This window comes from Mangifera indica, chromosome 1 (genome assembly GCF_011075055.1).
Source record: "Mangifera indica cultivar Alphonso chromosome 1, CATAS_Mindica_2.1, whole genome shotgun sequence".
NCBI lineage: Eukaryota > Viridiplantae > Streptophyta > Magnoliopsida > Sapindales > Anacardiaceae > Mangifera > Mangifera indica.
In genome coordinates, this window is record NC_058137.1 from 28,191,643 (window position 1) to 28,208,974 (window position 17,332).

Here is a 17,332-nt window from a genome sequence, read left to right on the forward strand (position 1 = left end):
ACAAATGATTTAGAACTAAGTGCCCACCCTTTGTTAGAGCTAGTTTTGAGGAAAATAGAGTTTAAGCCTTCAAAGTCAAGATGGGTTTGGAAAAGAACAATCAATTTTTTAGGTTAAGACCGAAGTCAGCAGTGAGGTAAGCAATAATGTTATTCATTAACTAAATGTTTTGCTAATTGGTTGGAGAGCTTGCCGATTCAGATTTTGATAATAAGAACAAGCGTCTGCATAATTTATTCAACTAAATTTGAAATTAAGCACGTCATCACATGCAAAACCAGCCAATCCAAGCTTCTTGGCAACCTTACCTTTTGAATTACATGAGCATGGCAAGGATAAGTTGATATATAGAGATAAACTGAAAGAAAATGTTAAATAGTTTGAGTTTTTCTTTTTTCTAATGAAGAATCTTACTTGACAAACCTGAGCACCAACTCGGTAAATGAGTATATCAGAATGTGCTAACATGTATATTCAAGTATATATTTTTGTGGAGTGTAGAATCAATCCTATGTCCTATTTTTCTCGACAACTTCAAACTTTAAGCAGTTGTTCAACCTCTGGCAAATTAATAATTTGAGTTGTTAACCTTTTGGTGAAAGCTTCTAGTAGGTTGTGACTTTATTATCTTCAAGTATATATTCGACTTTATACTTTTACTAAAATATTTGAATGCATTCACTACCACATTTTAATATATCAGTATTAAAGTGAGAAGCTCAAATAAGGACCCTGTTTGCTTCATGGATCTTTGACTCTTGGATTAGGGTTCTAATATTTTATCACAATAAGATAAAACCTCTGCAACCTTCTCTTTCCAAGTGCCTTCTATAAATAGAGGCCGTTCCTTGCACTTTCTTCACCAAATTACCAAGCTATCTTTTATATTTTGTTTTGCAGTTGTAGCTTGAAAAATATTTGCATTGTCAAGAATGGCTTTCTCCAAGACTTTCCTTCTCCTTGGCCTCGCCTTTGCAGTTGTCCTTCTCATCTCCTCCGAGGTGACTGCTGGTGAGCTTGCTGAGACCACCCGTAAGTTCATTTTGGTTAAAGGAGTTGCATACATATGTTTATAGTTTTTCTTTGCTTGTATATAATAGCTTTATTCAATGATCTCTTTTGTAGAAGAAACCAACGTGGAGCACTCTGACCATAAATTCGGACACGGTCACGGACATGGCCACAGTCTTGGCCACGGCCACAAACACGGCCATGGACACCATGAAAGACATCATGAAGGACACCATGGAGGGCACCCTGCCGATGAGACAAAGGAGGTCAAAAACTGAAGCTGGAGGGAACTAGAGAACCTTTGGTTTCTTACTAGGTCGAATAACTTTTTACGTGTGTGTGTGTGTATATGTGTGTGTGTGCGTGCGTGTGTGCGTGTGTGTGTGTGTGTGTGTGTGTGTGTGTGTGTGTGTGAATAATAAGCGCGCGAGGATGTGGACTTCAATGTTTCATATAATGAGGAAAGCATGCATATAAATTCATATTTTGTCATGAGATGTGTTCTACAATTTGCAATTACCTAATTGTTAAGTTATCTCTGTTAGAACAAACTGATCTTAAGTTTGATTTCTAATCTAATATTTTAATTCAAAATTATTTATTTTACTGATGATATTGTTTATCTTTTTAACATTAGTGTTTATTCTTTTAACAGTACTCTGATAATATTGTATATCAATTCGAATAACTTTAAATTAAACATTATAAATTTACTTTAAACTTGAGTTAGTCATAAAATTAACCTAATTTAGATCAAATTCATCCTTAATTGTTATGAATAAGAACTCAATTACTTACTTTACTTGTCGTTTAAACGAGTTTGACTAGTTGATTGCCCATAGATGTAACCATAATCTCACACCCTAATGATAATATATATAAAAACTTGGGGGTGAATAAAAACAATAAAGGCAATAAACCTCTTCTCTTAAGCTTTTAGAAAGAACTTGTAAATGCCAACCACTGCAAAATGATTGACTTATGCTGTCATTAGGCATTAGGATGGATATGAGCTGAGTTGAATCTGAACACTTTTTAGTTTGAGTTTGGTTTAAATGAAATATAATTCGATTTGAGTTTATCGAGCTAATATTAAGGGTAATTTGAGTTCAGTTCAAATAAAAATGATTTAGTTTCAGTTCGATTCGAATTTGACTTGAGTTTCTAGTTTAAATCTATGATTCAAATATGTAGCTCAGATTTATTATTTGAATTTGTGACTCATTAACAAAATGATTTTTTTTAACAATTATTTAACATAATTCAAATCAAGTCATAAGCCAAATTCGAATCTAATAAAGTCATTTATCTAGCTTACGAGTCAAATCAAATTGAACTCTCTCTAGCTCGAATTTGATTCAATTTGAAAACGAATTGAATCTCCAAACTTAAACTCAATTCAAATTCAAATTAAATAAATTCAAATCAAATTGAATCAAGAGAACCGACTTTTAAACTCAATCTAACTCGGTTCAGATCCAACACTAATTGTCACGACTCTATTTAGTTGAGGCCCCTTGGCACTAGATGTATGAGTTCAAACCATGTGCAAGAGTCCCATATCGTTGAAGTAAGTGTTGGGATTAAAAAGCCAGCAGCACCTAAACCCCTACAAATATAGCGAAAGTGTTAATTTGATTTGCTTGAGGTTTACTCCAAAACTCAATTCACTATTATGTGTCTATTGAGAAACTGTTATAAAATTCTTTACAATTGTGTGACCTATGAAATAAAAAAATTACAAAAAAAAAATTTCTAACTATTTAATTCTTATAAGAGTCCCCTAATAGTCTCAGGCTATTTTGTAGGTGTCTTTCACCATTTAAGATTATTTCATCTAATCTTCTGAACAAACATTGTAAAATTTTCCTATAAAAGAGCAAGATTCAAGGTATAATCAATAGAAAAAGTATTAAATAATGTATTTAATTTGTGTGCTTTTTTTTTTTAACTTGTACAAGGCATTTTGAATTGAAAATTTTAAAAGACAAAACTATATCTAATGACTTTGTAGATTTGATTGTTATATGTAGTGCATAAACTCCACTGAAGCACTCAATTATTCAAAGAAAACGTAGAATTTACAAAGTATATGTTAACTGATACAACTATGTGTACACATTTTTTAATATATAATTGAATATATATATATATATATATATATAAAATATGATTTTATATAAAAAATAAGAGTAATATAACATACATAAACAAATATATTTATTATACAACCTTTTATATACAACTTGATGTGTTAATATCTGAGTGAGTGATTTAAAAATAAGGGAAAAAGTATACATTCACATTATCCAATCATAGTCTACTATCTCAGGTTGTACAAAAAATGTTGTACAATTTATTTATAAGTATAGTTTTATTTTAAAGATAAAATAATATTCAATTAAATTATGACATATTATATATGTATCCAACTATATGCTTAAAAATATATGCACATAATATTATTCTATGCTATTGTTAGGACATATGCGTAATCACTTGTCTTACTTCCATGGTGTCACATGTAAAAACCTTAATAAAGAAATACACATGATGTAACAATGCTCCCCCAGATATGATACAAACTCCTCGTATAAAACTTCCCACAGAATCACCTGTTATAATTTGTTGACACTCTTTTTCTACTAGACCAATTAGTTGACATCTACAAATGGTTAAGAACCCACCCTGTCTTTAAGCCTTCAAAATCAAGATGGGTTTGAACGAGAACAATCAATTTTTTTATGTTAAGACTGAAGTCACCAGTGAGGTAAGTAATAATGTTATTCATAGTTAATTGTTTTCTAAATTATTTTAGGTCAAATTGGTTGGAGAGCTTGCCGATTCAGCTGTTGATAATAAGAACAAGCGTCTGCATAATCTATTCAACTAAATTTGAAATTAAGCACGTCATCACATGCAAAACCAGCCAATCCAAGCTTCTTTGCAACCTTACCTTTCGAATTACATGAGCCTGGCGAGGATAAGTTGATAAATTGAAAGAAAATGTTATCTAGTGCATGCATATCTGTTGTTAATTATTTAAAATAGGGCCAAAATAATATTTCCTACCAAAGTATCTTTTTATCCCAAATTTTCATTTCTTAACGATAAAAATCTCAAACACTCACTTATAGAGAGCTAAGTTTGTTATTTTAAAAGGGAAAAATTATTTTTTTATCTGTAATATTTAAAATAAATTAAAATTAAATCTCTTTTCCCCCTTTCCAAAACTTTAAAAACTAAAAGTTTACCCTCATGTCAAGTTTAAAAAAAGGGCATTCTCCTCCTAAGATTTAGTTTTTAATTCTCAACGCCATTGCCAACGATGAAGATTCTTTGACACATCACCATACTGTAACGGTCTCTCTCTCATTTTTTGGAACGTTGGTTGATGAAGATCTAGTCTAGAAAGACTAAGACGAAGAGCTTATTTTCGTCTGGAAAGATAATGGTTTTCCTGATGAAGCTCGATGTTGATCGAGCATCCAACTGAGAGAAGAAAGATCACCGGAGGGATAGAAAACTTCGGGAGAGAGAAACTACTGACAATGGTGTCAAAGTTTGAAAACTAAACCCTAGGAGGAGAATGTTATTTTTTAAAACTTTACCTATGAGAGAAATGATTAGTTTTTAGGATTTTGAGAGGGGGGGGGGGGGGGGAGAAATAAAATTTTAAAGAGTTAGAGTTTTGTTAATTTAACCGTCATGGGTAAGTAAATAAGATTTTCAAAATTAAAGAGTGAAAACTTGAGATAAGAGGATACTTTGGGTGGGAAATAGTCCTTTGGCCTTTAAAATATATACGGATTGTAATAAGAATATTATTGAGTATATTCATCACAGGTTGAACAATTGGTTAAGATGTAAAATCTCAAGAGTATGGTAAAAATTCAGATTCAAACTTTATACTTCTACAAAAAGATTTAAATATACAGGCTAGCACCTTTTAATAAATCAGTATTGCATGAAGTGGGAAGCCCAATCAATAGGTTATTGAAATAGTCTCTCTATAGATATTAGTTGGGAAAAAGACTATTTTTCATCCATTTTTTAGGTCAATCTTAAACTCATACTCACAGGAGATGAAAAACATTTTTTTTCACCAATGACCAAACTGTCATTCAATTTCTCAGTTAGGGGCAGAGGCAAAATCAATATTTTACTATTTAAAACATTAAAACTTTAAAATTTCATCATTTCCCTCCTTCAGGTTTTAAAAACTAACAACTCAACCCATCCTCAAAGTTTAAAAAATTTAGATTTCACCCCTAGGATTTGCTTCCTTCTTCGGCCACCACCAACGGCCGACGCATTCCATCGATCTCACATCTCTAACTACAAAGGACGATGAAATACAAAGGACGATGAAAGATGACCCTTCGTAGCTCAGATTTAGACGGCGAAGCGTCATCTAGATCTGAAAGAACAGACGAAGGACGACGTTTTGTCGTCGCATCTGGACGACGTGACGAGTGACAAAAGACTACGAAGCGTCGACATTTGTCGTCTAGGTGGAGCGAAGAGGCCTCTTCGTCGCACGGTGGTGCGACGAAGAGATCTTGTCACCAAAGGGGATATTCTTGAGCATTAATACTTGAAGTAACAATTAATTTCGCGATGAATTGATCAATCACAGTAATAGAAGGATGAATCACCAACTCACGAATTAAACCGATTTGCCACGTCCAGTTTGTTATGTCTTTACATAATCAATCTCTCAATGATAAACTCTTGAATCTTTTTTAAGCACCACCGCAAGCCTTCACTACAAAAATTAGGCAATTAGTTAACTTCACATGCATACACATTGAAAAATACATAAAATAAAAGATCTAGGGGCCCATCTTGCCTGATAAACCTTTGACTCTTGCACTGGGGTTTTAATATTTTATCACAATCAGATAAAACCTTTGGACCCTTCTCTTTCCATGTGTCTTTCTATAAATAGAGGCCGTTTCTTGCAACTTTCTTCACCAAATTACCAAGCTATCTTTCATATTTTGTCTTTTGCAGTTGCAGCTTAAAAAATATTTGCATTGTCAAGAATGGCTTTCTCCAGGACTTTCCTTCTTCTTGGCCTCGCTTTTGCAGTTGTCCTTCTTATCTCGTCTGAGGTGTCTGCTCGTGAGCTTGCTGAGACCACCCGTAAGTTCATTTTGGTAAAATAGTTGCATATATATGTTTATAACTTTTCTTTGCTTGTTATAACAGCGTTATAATTCCTATGTATGATTTCTTTTGTAGAGGAAACCAACACGGAGCAGTCCAATTATGCTGACCATGGAATCGGACACGGACACGAACATGGCCACGGTCACGGCCACCACCACAAACACCACCATGGTGGCCATAAACACCATGGAGGGCACCCTGCCGATGAAACACAGGCGCTGGAATCTGAAGCCTGAGGAAACTAGAGGAAGTTTGGTTTATTACTAGCTCGAATAAGATTGTACGTGTGTGTGTGTTTCAATAATAAGAGTGTGAGGATGTGGGCTTTAATGTTTCATATGATAAGGAAGCATGCATATTTATACATATATTGTCATATGTAATTGTGTTTCATAAGAAGTGTTCTCCTGTCGCAATTATCTTATTGGTAGTAGAGTTGTGTTCATTCGGAACTGATTTGATTCGAATAAACCACTCTCGAACTAATGTTTCAACCTAGCAACTTGGTTAGAGATCAGTTTTTTTATTCATTGATAATATTATTTATCTATTCAATAATATTATTCATTTTATTGATAATTTTTTAATAATATTATATATCAATTCGAATGAAGTTGAATTTTAGTTCTCAGTATTATGGATTTAATTTGAGTTTAAACAAATCCAAAACACACTTGATTTAGTTTTAATTGAATTCATCTCTAATTGTTACGGGGAAGAACATGCTTGTGGGCTGAATGAGCTTAAGTGGTTGATGAACCATCTATATAGTATAAAACATAATCTCATTCCCCGATTAGATAAATAGTAAAAACTTGAGGGTGATAATGCAGAAAAGAGAATAAAAGGGGCTACTTGATATTGTTATTTCTCTTAAGCTTCTAGAAAGAACTGGTAAGAATGGTAGACGTTGTAATATCATGAGTAGGATTGGATTTGAACTGAGTCTGTTCAAGCTCGAGCTCGAATTCAGTTCAAATGAGTTTGAAATATGCTAGTCTTATACAAGCTCGTTCGAGCTCGAGCTATTCGTTAAATTTTATCAATTAAAAATTACGATATAAAATGACGTTGTTTCAATCAATATGTATTAAAACGATATCGTTTTAATAACGAAATAGTTAAAAACTTGAGCTCGAAACAAGTCAAACTGAGTTCGAGCTTGGTTTTCATGAGTTCAAACTCGAACTCAAGTTTTACTAGATACAAATCAAGCTAAGTTTGAACTCGATTCGTTTTAAATTCAACCCTTATCATGAGTGTGTTTAGTTGAGGTTGCCGGCACTAATTGAGCAATATTGATTTAAGTATATAATTAAATATTTAAATTATATTTTATTATATAATAATATATTACCTAAATATCTAATTAAATATTTAATAATATGAGTACGCAGTTTTGTTAAAAATAAATGTAAGACTTGCAACCATGGGCAAGAAACCCGCATCATTGCGGGAAGACCGGATTAAAAAAACCTGCCCCCCAAAATCCAAAAATTTCAACAAAACAAATATTTGGTTTAGGCCAATTCAACGCGATGTCCTCCTAGCCTCAAATAATCAATTAATACATGACTTTTATAATTAAAAAAATCATGATAACGCTCACTATGCTAGCTAAGTACCCACCCTTTCTTAGAGCTAGTTTGGCTTAAAGATATTAACGTGTCAAACTCAAATCCGAATTAAGATATTATCATATTGACAAACTTGAGCTCTCAGTTAACTTATTTATGAGGATATATTTGTAACTAAGGATATATAGGTCGAAGAAGCTTCATTTTTAATTTATTATATTTTTAGGTTAAAAAGAGAAAAATAATGTTATCTATACTAGTTTTGAGCATCAATTTAATATTAAATGATATGTTATCATATGATTATACGTTATTTTATTTATAATTCAAAATCATTTAATCACATGATAATCTTTTATTTGAGTATCCAATTAAATATAATTAAAATTGAATACACATAATTTGATTAAAAGAGAAACTACCTAGTTTCGATCAACAAACTATGGACCTAAGCATGCAAATGAAACCAAGTGAGGAAAGTATGAGTTTAAGCCTTCAAGGTCAAGATGGGGGCTCCCACTGAAGTTACCAGTGAGGCAAGCAATAATGTAATTAATTATTTTTCTAAATTTTATTAATATATATTTACTAACCATTTTCTACGTACATATAATAATATAAATATTCTTTCACCTATTCTACATATATATATATATGACTTAAAATACAAGCATTCATGGTTCTCGTCTATGCAAACTTCTTTGCGGCCATCTTTTTTGACGTGCAAGGATAAACATGGATCCATTTCCAATATTTATCGAACAAGATATAATAAATAATTTCAACTTTATGAAAGAGGCTGTAGCTTTCGGGTGAGAAAATTTTGGTAGTTCATTAGATTATTAGATTGTAACATATCTCTTTATAATTTTTAATTCTCAGCAACTTGTATTTCGTTTTTCATTTGGCTATGTCAATCAGCCTAGGAATGATTAAGTAATGGGGTGATTAGGATTCCAAGATTACGATGTTAATAACATTTGGGTAGTCTGTATACGTGCTTGAAAGACATACAAGGATGTAAATTGAGATATATACACAAGGCAATATGTGTCTATTATATTCTAATGAATTTGGTGAAATTTTGAAGGGAAAGGCTGAGAGTCATGTGAATTTTACTTAGCAATCAGTGTGATAATTAAATTGTTTAGGTACTTAATTGTAAATTAAAACCGATTTGCCACCCCAAGACAAGTATTTATTTTACCATGCATCTTAGTTACAATAACCCAATTCACTAATACGGGTGAATTTAATTTGAGCCGATTCAGATTTGTATATATATTTGACTTAAATAAATAAAATGTGAGATAAAAATTCAATTCAAAAATTGAATTTGAGTTTCAAGACTCATCAATGTCACTGTATTAGAGTTCTAACTTTTTTTTTTAAACTATTTTTCTTCTTCTCATTCAACAATTTACCATCTTTTCCTGAATATCAGCGTTCGCCAACTGATTAAATCAAGCTCTAGCTCAATTTAACTACTCTGAATTTGAGTTAACCCTATTTATATTACTTGAGTAGAATCCACGTCGGTAGCAAGCAGCAAAAGAAATAAATAAAAAATTATAGGAGGTCCCTCTTGATCTTTGATTCTAAAACTAGGATTCTATTATTTTATTTTATCACAATCAAACAAAATTAGTGGACCCTTCTCTTTCAGAGAAATTAAGTTCTATAAATAGAGGGCATTTCTTGCACTCTCTTGAGCACATTAGAAAAAAGCTTAAAAAACATAATACATTAACAAGAATGGCTTTCTCCAAGACTTTCCTCCTTCTTACCCTCGCTTTTGCTGTTCTCCTCGTCTCCTCTGAGGTCATCTCTGCTCGTGAAAGCGCCCTAGCCTGTAAGTTTCTTTCTCACGCTCTTAAAGGCGTTGCTTTATTGCATGACGATATATATATCCTAGCCCTTGTGAAATTAGACGGTACATTCATTCATACATGATTTCTTTTGCAGATGGAACCAGCGAGGTGGACCATGGATTCGGGAAGGGACATGGTGGACATGGTAGACATGGTGGACATGGAGGACATGGCGGACATGGAGGACATGGAGGACATGGCGGACATGGAGGACATGGCGGACATGGACATGGCGGACGTGGCGGACATGGAGGATACCCTGCCGATGAAACTAAAGGCGGAGGGAACTAGAGAAATTTTAGTTTCTTAATTACAAGCTCAAATAGTGTTGCTAAGCTTTCAGAGTGTGTGTGAATAAATAAGTGTGGTGGAGGATGTGGGTGGAATGTTTTATATTAAGGAAGCATGCATGGTAGTATTTGTACGTTCTATCGACTCCGTATTATAATTATTATATGTCTTTGAAACTTCTTTTATGAAAAGAGAATGTGTACTACGTATAATTAGTTTGCCAGGGATTAACTTATTTTGATGCAAGGAGATTTTAGTTATTTTTAAAACCTTAGGATTATTTTGTTGGGATAAATCTAGTTTTAGTGTGAACCTAAAAGCAGGACAAATACAAAGTAGGGGTAAGAGTCTTAAATCCTAAAATTAAGGTGTTATAACACATAAAGTCAACAAAAAGTTATTTGGGTTAGATTATTAGTTTTTAAAACAAAGTTAGAAGCAAGTCATTAAGTCATTGATTAAAAAATGACAGCTGTGGGATTTGAACCCACGCCCTTTCGGACCAGAGCCTAAATCTGGCGCCTTAGACCACTCGGCCAAACTGTCTTTGCTCGAGGTAATTGCCAACATTATTTTACATATCTAAGAGAAAGCTAATTACATTTTCATCAGGAATTTGTACGTGGTTTGGTCCCATCCAAGTCAAATGCCAAATTTTAGACTTCCATCAAATTTAAAATTATATTATTTTCTAAGTTGAGGATGCTTAACTCATCTGTCTTGAATTGACCATAAAATGGATTTATTACTCCATTTGGATCAAATTTATAACATTTTTAATCTAATAGTCTGATCTATTATTAAGATATTATCTATTTTAAATACACAATCCAGAGTAGTTTTACAACCTAAAACATTTATTGACAGTTTTAAAGAGTTTATAGATTATTTAACCACCTAAATTCTTATATCTTTAATTGATATAAGATATACATATAAGAATAGATAGACCCAATATTTTTCTCATATTTTATCAATATAAGATTTACCTAAAGATACCACAGTCTCACACTTCAACATTGATTTATTAGAAGATATTAACGTGTACACTCAGTCTATTTGTGAAAGTGTAAAATCAAATTTGAATCCTTTGTCTCATACCTAAGAAGCTACATCTTAGCTAACTGATCTACTCGTAATGCATGGATGTGTCAAGAATATTTTGATTTCATTCCATATGTATTTCAAATCATATATAGCAAATATTAATATCCTAAATAGATCAAGAAAGTCTTATATTAAAAAGAAAAATTTTTCTTACATCAAGAATAATATACTATTCTATTTAACTTCTTAGAATTAAAATGAGTAAAACTATATATAAAAACAGTGAATAATAATGATATAAACAAATTGTTTTATCGTATAATTGAATAATCTAATTATTCATTTTATATTTAATTTTAAATAATCTAATTAATCATATAATAATTTTTTTTTTGAACATGAAATATCGTTGTATATTTCATGAAATTAAATCCCAGTACTTTATTGCTAATAGATTAACATAAGATTAATATTATATGATGGACTAACAAGATTTTCTCACCCAAAAGCTACAAACTCTTTAATAAAGCCCAAAAATTAATTTATTACAAGTAGAACTATTGGTTAAGAAATTAAATTTTAAGTTTAAAGTTAGCAAACCTAACTTTGGCCCTATACTCTTGCATATAGATTTGAGCGTACAATAATAAAGGTTGATAATCCTTCGAAAGGTAATTAAAAAGAAGGTCGCAAAGAAGTTTGCATGGATGCTTGTACTTTAAATCGTGTGTGTGTGTGTGTATATACACATAGGTGAAAGAATATTAATATCATTATATGTATGTAAAAAATCATTAGAAAATATATTAATAAAATTAAAAAAAATAATTAATTGCGTTATTGCTTGCCTCACTGGCAACTTCAATGGGAGCCCCCCACCTTGACCAAGAAGGCTTATACTCTACTTTCCTCACACGGTTTCATTTGCATGTTTAGGTCCATAGTTTGTTGGACAAAACTAGGTTGTTTCTCTTTCAATCAAATTATGTGTATTCAATTTTAATCTTATTTAATTAGGCACTTAAATAATATGTTTTCATGTAATTAAATGATTTTGAATTAAAAGTAAAATAATATTTAATCATATGATAATTACGCTCAATTGTTACTTAAAACTAGTGTAAATAACATTATTTTTCTCTTTTTAACCTAAAATCTAATAGATTAAAAATGAATCTTCTTCAACCTATATACCCTTAGTTACAGTTATATCTCCATAAATAGGTTAATAGAGAGTTCAGGCTCATCAGTGTGATAATATCTCAATTCAAGTTTGAGTTCAACACATTAATATCCTTAGGTCAAACCAGCTCTAAGAAATGGTGGATACTTAACTAGTGTTGTGAGCATTATAATGATTTTTTTTCATTATAAAAAGTCACAGGACTATTTCCCACCCAAGGTATACTGTATTCCCAAGTTTCTCCTCTTTAACTTTGATAATCCAAAATACCTACTCATAAGTAGTTAAAATTAACAGTAATAAGGGTAAAATCATCATTTTATCTATAATATTAAAAAAAAAACTAAAATATAATCTCTTTTTACCCCCTTAAACTTTAAAAACTAAAAATTTTCTCCAGCCTAAGTTTTAAAAAATGACAATTTCCCCCTAGGGTTTCATTTCGAAATCTCTGATGTCATCTCCGGCTCCTTTATCGTTGGCTCTTCCTCTGACAGTCTTTCTCCACCTATTTGGACTCCCGATTGACGTTAGAGGAGCCGTGAAAAACAAATAACTTCATCTCCCGAAGAAGCTTTTCGATTTGTCAGGTCAGATCTCGATCGACCGATGTTCCAAAGGAGAAAAGAAAAACCGTCAGAGCATGGTAATGCCTCTGGAAAGCTTTGTCGTCGACGATGACATTGGATTTGGCATCGGGGATTGAAAGCTAAACCCTAGGAGGAGAATGCTATTTTTTAAAACTTGGTCTAGGGAAAAATTGTTAGTTTTTAGGGGTTAGGAGGGAATACTAGATTAAATTTTAATTTATTTTTAATATTATAAATAAAATAAAGATTTTACCCTTTAAACCTTTAATTTTAACAAGTTCATAGCTGGGTAAATAAGATTTTCATAGTTAATAGGTGAAAAGTTGATAGTATAACATACTTTGGGTGGGAAATAGTCCTTTGGCCTTTTTTCAATTCAAAATGCCTTGTACAAGTTTTTAAAAAAAAAAAAAAAGCACACAAGTTAAATACATTATTTAATGCTCTTCCTGTTGATTATAACTTGAATCTTGCTATTATTCCATATGAAAATTTTAGATTATTTGTTTAGAAGATTTGTAAGTGTCTTTCCTTTATAAATATATTACCTTTTATTAGAAGAAATAATCTCAAATTGTGAAAGATACTTATAGAATAGCGAGAGACTATTAGGGTTAGGGGACTCTTATAAGAATTAAATAGTTCAAAAAATGTTTTGTGATTTTTTTATTTCATAAGTCACACAATTGTAAAAAATTTTGTAACAGTTTCTTCAAAGACACAATATAGTGAATTGAGTTTATGGGGAATATTAATTAAAATAGTCATCTTCTTTTGTTTTTTATACATATATGACTACTTTTTTTTTCTATTATATAAATATAGTCATTTTTTTAAATTGAATTTACTTTTAAAAGAATAAGATTTTAGGGTTGGCTGGATGAGTTGGTTGGCCAACCAAACATCCGACCAACCAATTTTTAAAAATAAATTGGTTGATCAATCAATTTTTTAAAAATAAATTAATTAGATGGGTGTTTGACCGACCGACCAACCAACCACTTGGCCAGCCATTCGACCAACCACCCGGCTAACTTTTCTTTCATATTTTCATCTCATTTCATTTTATATTTCAGTCTTGGTTGGGTGAGTGAGTGAGGTTTTATGTCTCAACTGGATGAGTTTGTGTTTGGTTGAATGAGTTTTGGCTGGATGAGTACAAAACATAAGAACATTGCAGATATTTTATATTTTAAACTATATATGTATAATAAGAAAAAAAAAGTGACTCTAAATATATATATATATATATATATATATATATATATATATATATATATATATACACGAAAGAGGAAAAAATGGGTTATTTTAATCAATACCCCAAGTTTTGGAGTAAACATAGAGAAAATCAAATTAACGCTTTCTTTATATTTGTGGGGGTTTAGGTGCTGCTGGTTTTTTAATCCCAGCCCTTCCTTCGCCGACTCCTGACAGCATAAGTCAACCATTTTGCCGTGGTTGGCATTTACAAGTTCTACATGAAAGCTTCAGAGAAGCAGTAATTACAAATAGCCCCCTCTATTACCTTTGTTTTATCTGTCCACCCTCAAGTTTTAGTGTATACCTTGCAATTAGGGTGTGTGATTATGGCTCCATCATTGCGTAATCAACCAGTTGAGCTCATTTAGACGACAGGCAAAGTAAGTAGTCGTGTTATTGCTTCTAACGACTAAGTTTAAGTTAAATTTCTAATTTCTAATTTAAACTTATTTAAATTGATATATAATATTATTATAAAATTATCAAAAATAAATAAATAATATCATTGAAAGAATGAATAATATTATCAATAAAATAAATAATTTTAAACTGAGTTATTAAATTGAAAATCAAATTCAAAATTGGTTTGGCCTAACCGAGGCAACTTAACAATTAGGTTATTGCAAATAGGAGAACACATCTCATGACAAAACCTGTATACATGTTTTCCTTATTATGTAATACATTAAAGTCCACATCCTCGAACACTTATTATTGACACACACATACGTACAAACTTATTCGACCAAGTAAGAAACCAAAGATTCTCTAGTTCCCTCCAGCTTCAATTTTCGACCTCCTTTGTCTCATCGGCAGGGTGCCCTCCATGGTGTTTGTGGCGATGTTTGTGGCCGTGTTTGTGACTGTGGCCATGTCCGTGGCCGAATTTGTGGTCAGACTGCTCCACGTTGGTTTCTTCTGCAAAAAAGATCGTTAAATAAAGCTATTATATACAAGCAAAGAAAAACTATGAACATATATATGCAACTCTTTTACCAAAATGAACTTACGGGTGGTCTCAGCAAGCTCACGAGCAGTCACCTCGGAGGAGATGAGAAGGACAACTGCAAAGGCGAGGCCAAGAAGAAGGAAGGTCTTGGAGAAAGCCATTTTTGACGATGCAAATATTTTTCAAGCTGCAATTGCAAAACAAAATATAAAAGATAGCTTGGTAACTTGGTGAAGAATGTGCAAGGAACAACCTCTATTTATAGAAGGCACTTGGAAAGAAAAGGTTGCATAGGTTTTTTCTGATTGTGATAAAATATTAGAACCCTATTCCAAGTGTCAAAGATCTATCAAGCAAGAGGGGTCCTTATATTACTTTATGTATTTTTTCAATATGTATGTGAAGTTAATTAATAGCCTATTGTTTGTAGAGAAGACTTGCGGTGGTGCTTAAGAAGATTCAAGAGTTTATCTTTGAAAGATTGGTTATGATAAAGACATAAACTGGACAACGTACGTGGTAAATCGGTTTAATTGATAAATTCGTAATTCATCCTTCTATCACTGTGATTGATAGCTTACATTTGATCAATTTATCACTAAATTGATTTCTTATTTCTGATGTTTATACTGAAGCTAGTAAACTGTTGAGAGAATAGTCCAATAATCCATCATAAGGGTCTTTGTAATAATTTGATTCATTATCAAGATATTGTCCACTTTGAACATATAGTTCAGAATAGTTTTACTTCTGAGTTTTACAACTCAAAACATGTTTTGACAGTTTTAAAGAGCTCACAAATTATTTAACCAATCAAATCGTCTCATCCTTAACTAATGTGAGATACGCAAGTAGAGTACAGATAGACTCAACATCTTTTACATGTTTTACTGATATAGAATTTGTCTAAAGATATCACATACACCCCTTTTATGAGACTCAACCGTTGAGTCCTATAAAAGATGGTATATGTGATACCCTTAAACAAATCTTATATATCAAAAAGATCTTAAGTATATTTGTACTATATTTGTATATCACACATCAGTTAGGGATGAAATAATTTGATTGATTAAATACTTTATGAACTTCTTAAAATTATCAAGATAATTTTTGGGTTACAAAACCTAGAAACAAAATCACCTTGAATTGTCTATCCAAAATAGATAATACCTTAATAGTTAATCAGATTATTACTCCAAAAATATTACAAAATCTAAATATATATATATATATGCATAGATATTGATATATTTGACCATGAAATAGCATACAAACAAGATTAGTTTGCTTAAATGGAAACTTCACCTGCAATCAATTTTGTGGTAATAAATTAATGCAAGTGATTCGCTAAGAGAGTCGATAAGACTCATTCGCTTCTTTCCGTGTTTAAAATAAAAAAAATATAATTAGATCTCCCTGGCTAGACCGCTAGATCGGAAAATGACTTAATTAAATAATAAATTTACTGGGTTGATTAATCTAATCGATTGATTGAATCAATGATATTAGTATAATATGGTTATCATATGATATTATCATAATATCAATATGACGGTAAGATTGATATGATTAAATAGTTAAACTACAATTCGAAACTATTTTTTTGATTTCAATTTGATTTAATTTAGTCATGACCTAAATTAAATTTGATATGATCTTGATTTTGGATCCAATCTATTAATCTGAGCCGGGTTTTAAAAGAACACTCTTCACTTCTATATTTAGTTTATTTATATATTTCATCTTAAGACATTTCATTGTAATCAAACAAAGATTATTAACCCTCCTATCAATTCCTCTAATTCTCTAATTTTCACTCGAAGAAATATGAATGTAGGAGATTACATTATGTAGACGTCCTAAATTTTTCATACACAAGCAGACGATGTAGTCTTTTCGCAGAGAAGAGTCCAGGAAAAGATATATGGCATGCAAAAACATTTTCAAATTGAAAAAGTGGCGTGGCCCGGACTTGAACCGGAGACCTTCAGTGTGTTAGACTGACGTGATAACCAACTACACCACGACACCAGATGATGACAATTTAGAAGACAAGCATAGTGTAGTATAACTCGTCTTTCACATTTATTATTTCCCTCCGAGGGGTACGGTATCTGAGAAATATGATACTTATAGAAACCGGCGAGGGGTTTGTACCCATTGATAATACATCAAGCTTAATTATTTAGCTTCTGATTTCTAGTACTAATGTTTTCTATGTTATTTGATCTCTTTTGCAGAGAAGAGCACTGGAGAAACTAATGTGAAAGAGTCCAATTTTGGTGTTGAATGGTGGAACTGAATCCAGTTGTGGAGACCGCGACACCCAGAACAACCAGAAAATCGGAAACGGCAGAAAAGATCACGACAAT

At 31.7% G+C, this 17,332-nt stretch overlaps 3 protein-coding genes and 2 non-coding genes across 5 annotated transcripts; 2 read left to right on the forward strand and 3 right to left on the reverse strand.

The window, feature by feature from the left end:
* The first annotated feature begins 859 nt into the window (after positions 1-859).
* LOC123210031 (glycine-rich protein DC7.1-like) lies at positions 860-1,352 on the forward strand. The gene is made up of 2 exons (XM_044628191.1): positions 860-1,032; positions 1,126-1,352. Exons 1-2 carry the CDS (start codon positions 933-935, stop codon positions 1,287-1,289), a joined length of 264 nt encoding a protein of 87 aa, XP_044484126.1. The 5' UTR covers positions 860-932; the 3' UTR covers positions 1,290-1,352.
* A 4,649-nt stretch (positions 1,353-6,001) lies between these two features.
* On the forward strand, positions 6,002-10,134 carry LOC123196393 (zinc transporter zipt-7.2-like). The gene is made up of 4 exons (XM_044610445.1): positions 6,002-6,159; positions 6,259-6,416; positions 9,372-9,615; positions 9,729-10,134. The coding sequence occupies exons 1-4, from the start codon at positions 6,060-6,062 to the stop codon at positions 9,923-9,925; spliced, it is 699 nt and encodes a 232-aa protein (XP_044466380.1). The 5' UTR covers positions 6,002-6,059; the 3' UTR covers positions 9,926-10,134.
* Positions 10,135-10,391: 257 nt separating this feature from the next.
* TRNAL-UAG lies at positions 10,392-10,471 on the reverse strand. The gene has a single exon. It is a non-coding gene; the product is annotated as a tRNA-Leu (tRNA).
* Positions 10,472-14,628: 4,157 nt separating this feature from the next.
* On the reverse strand, positions 14,629-15,240 carry LOC123195961 (glycine-rich protein DC7.1-like). The gene is made up of 2 exons (XM_044609841.1): positions 15,019-15,240; positions 14,629-14,926 (listed from the first exon to the last, which is right to left on the reverse strand). Exons 1-2 carry the CDS (start codon positions 15,116-15,118, stop codon positions 14,793-14,795), a joined length of 234 nt encoding a protein of 77 aa, XP_044465776.1. The 5' UTR covers positions 15,119-15,240; the 3' UTR covers positions 14,629-14,792.
* A 1,677-nt stretch (positions 15,241-16,917) lies between these two features.
* On the reverse strand, positions 16,918-16,991 carry TRNAV-AAC. The gene has a single exon. It is a non-coding gene; the product is annotated as a tRNA-Val (tRNA).
* Positions 16,992-17,332: the final 341 nt, after the last annotated feature.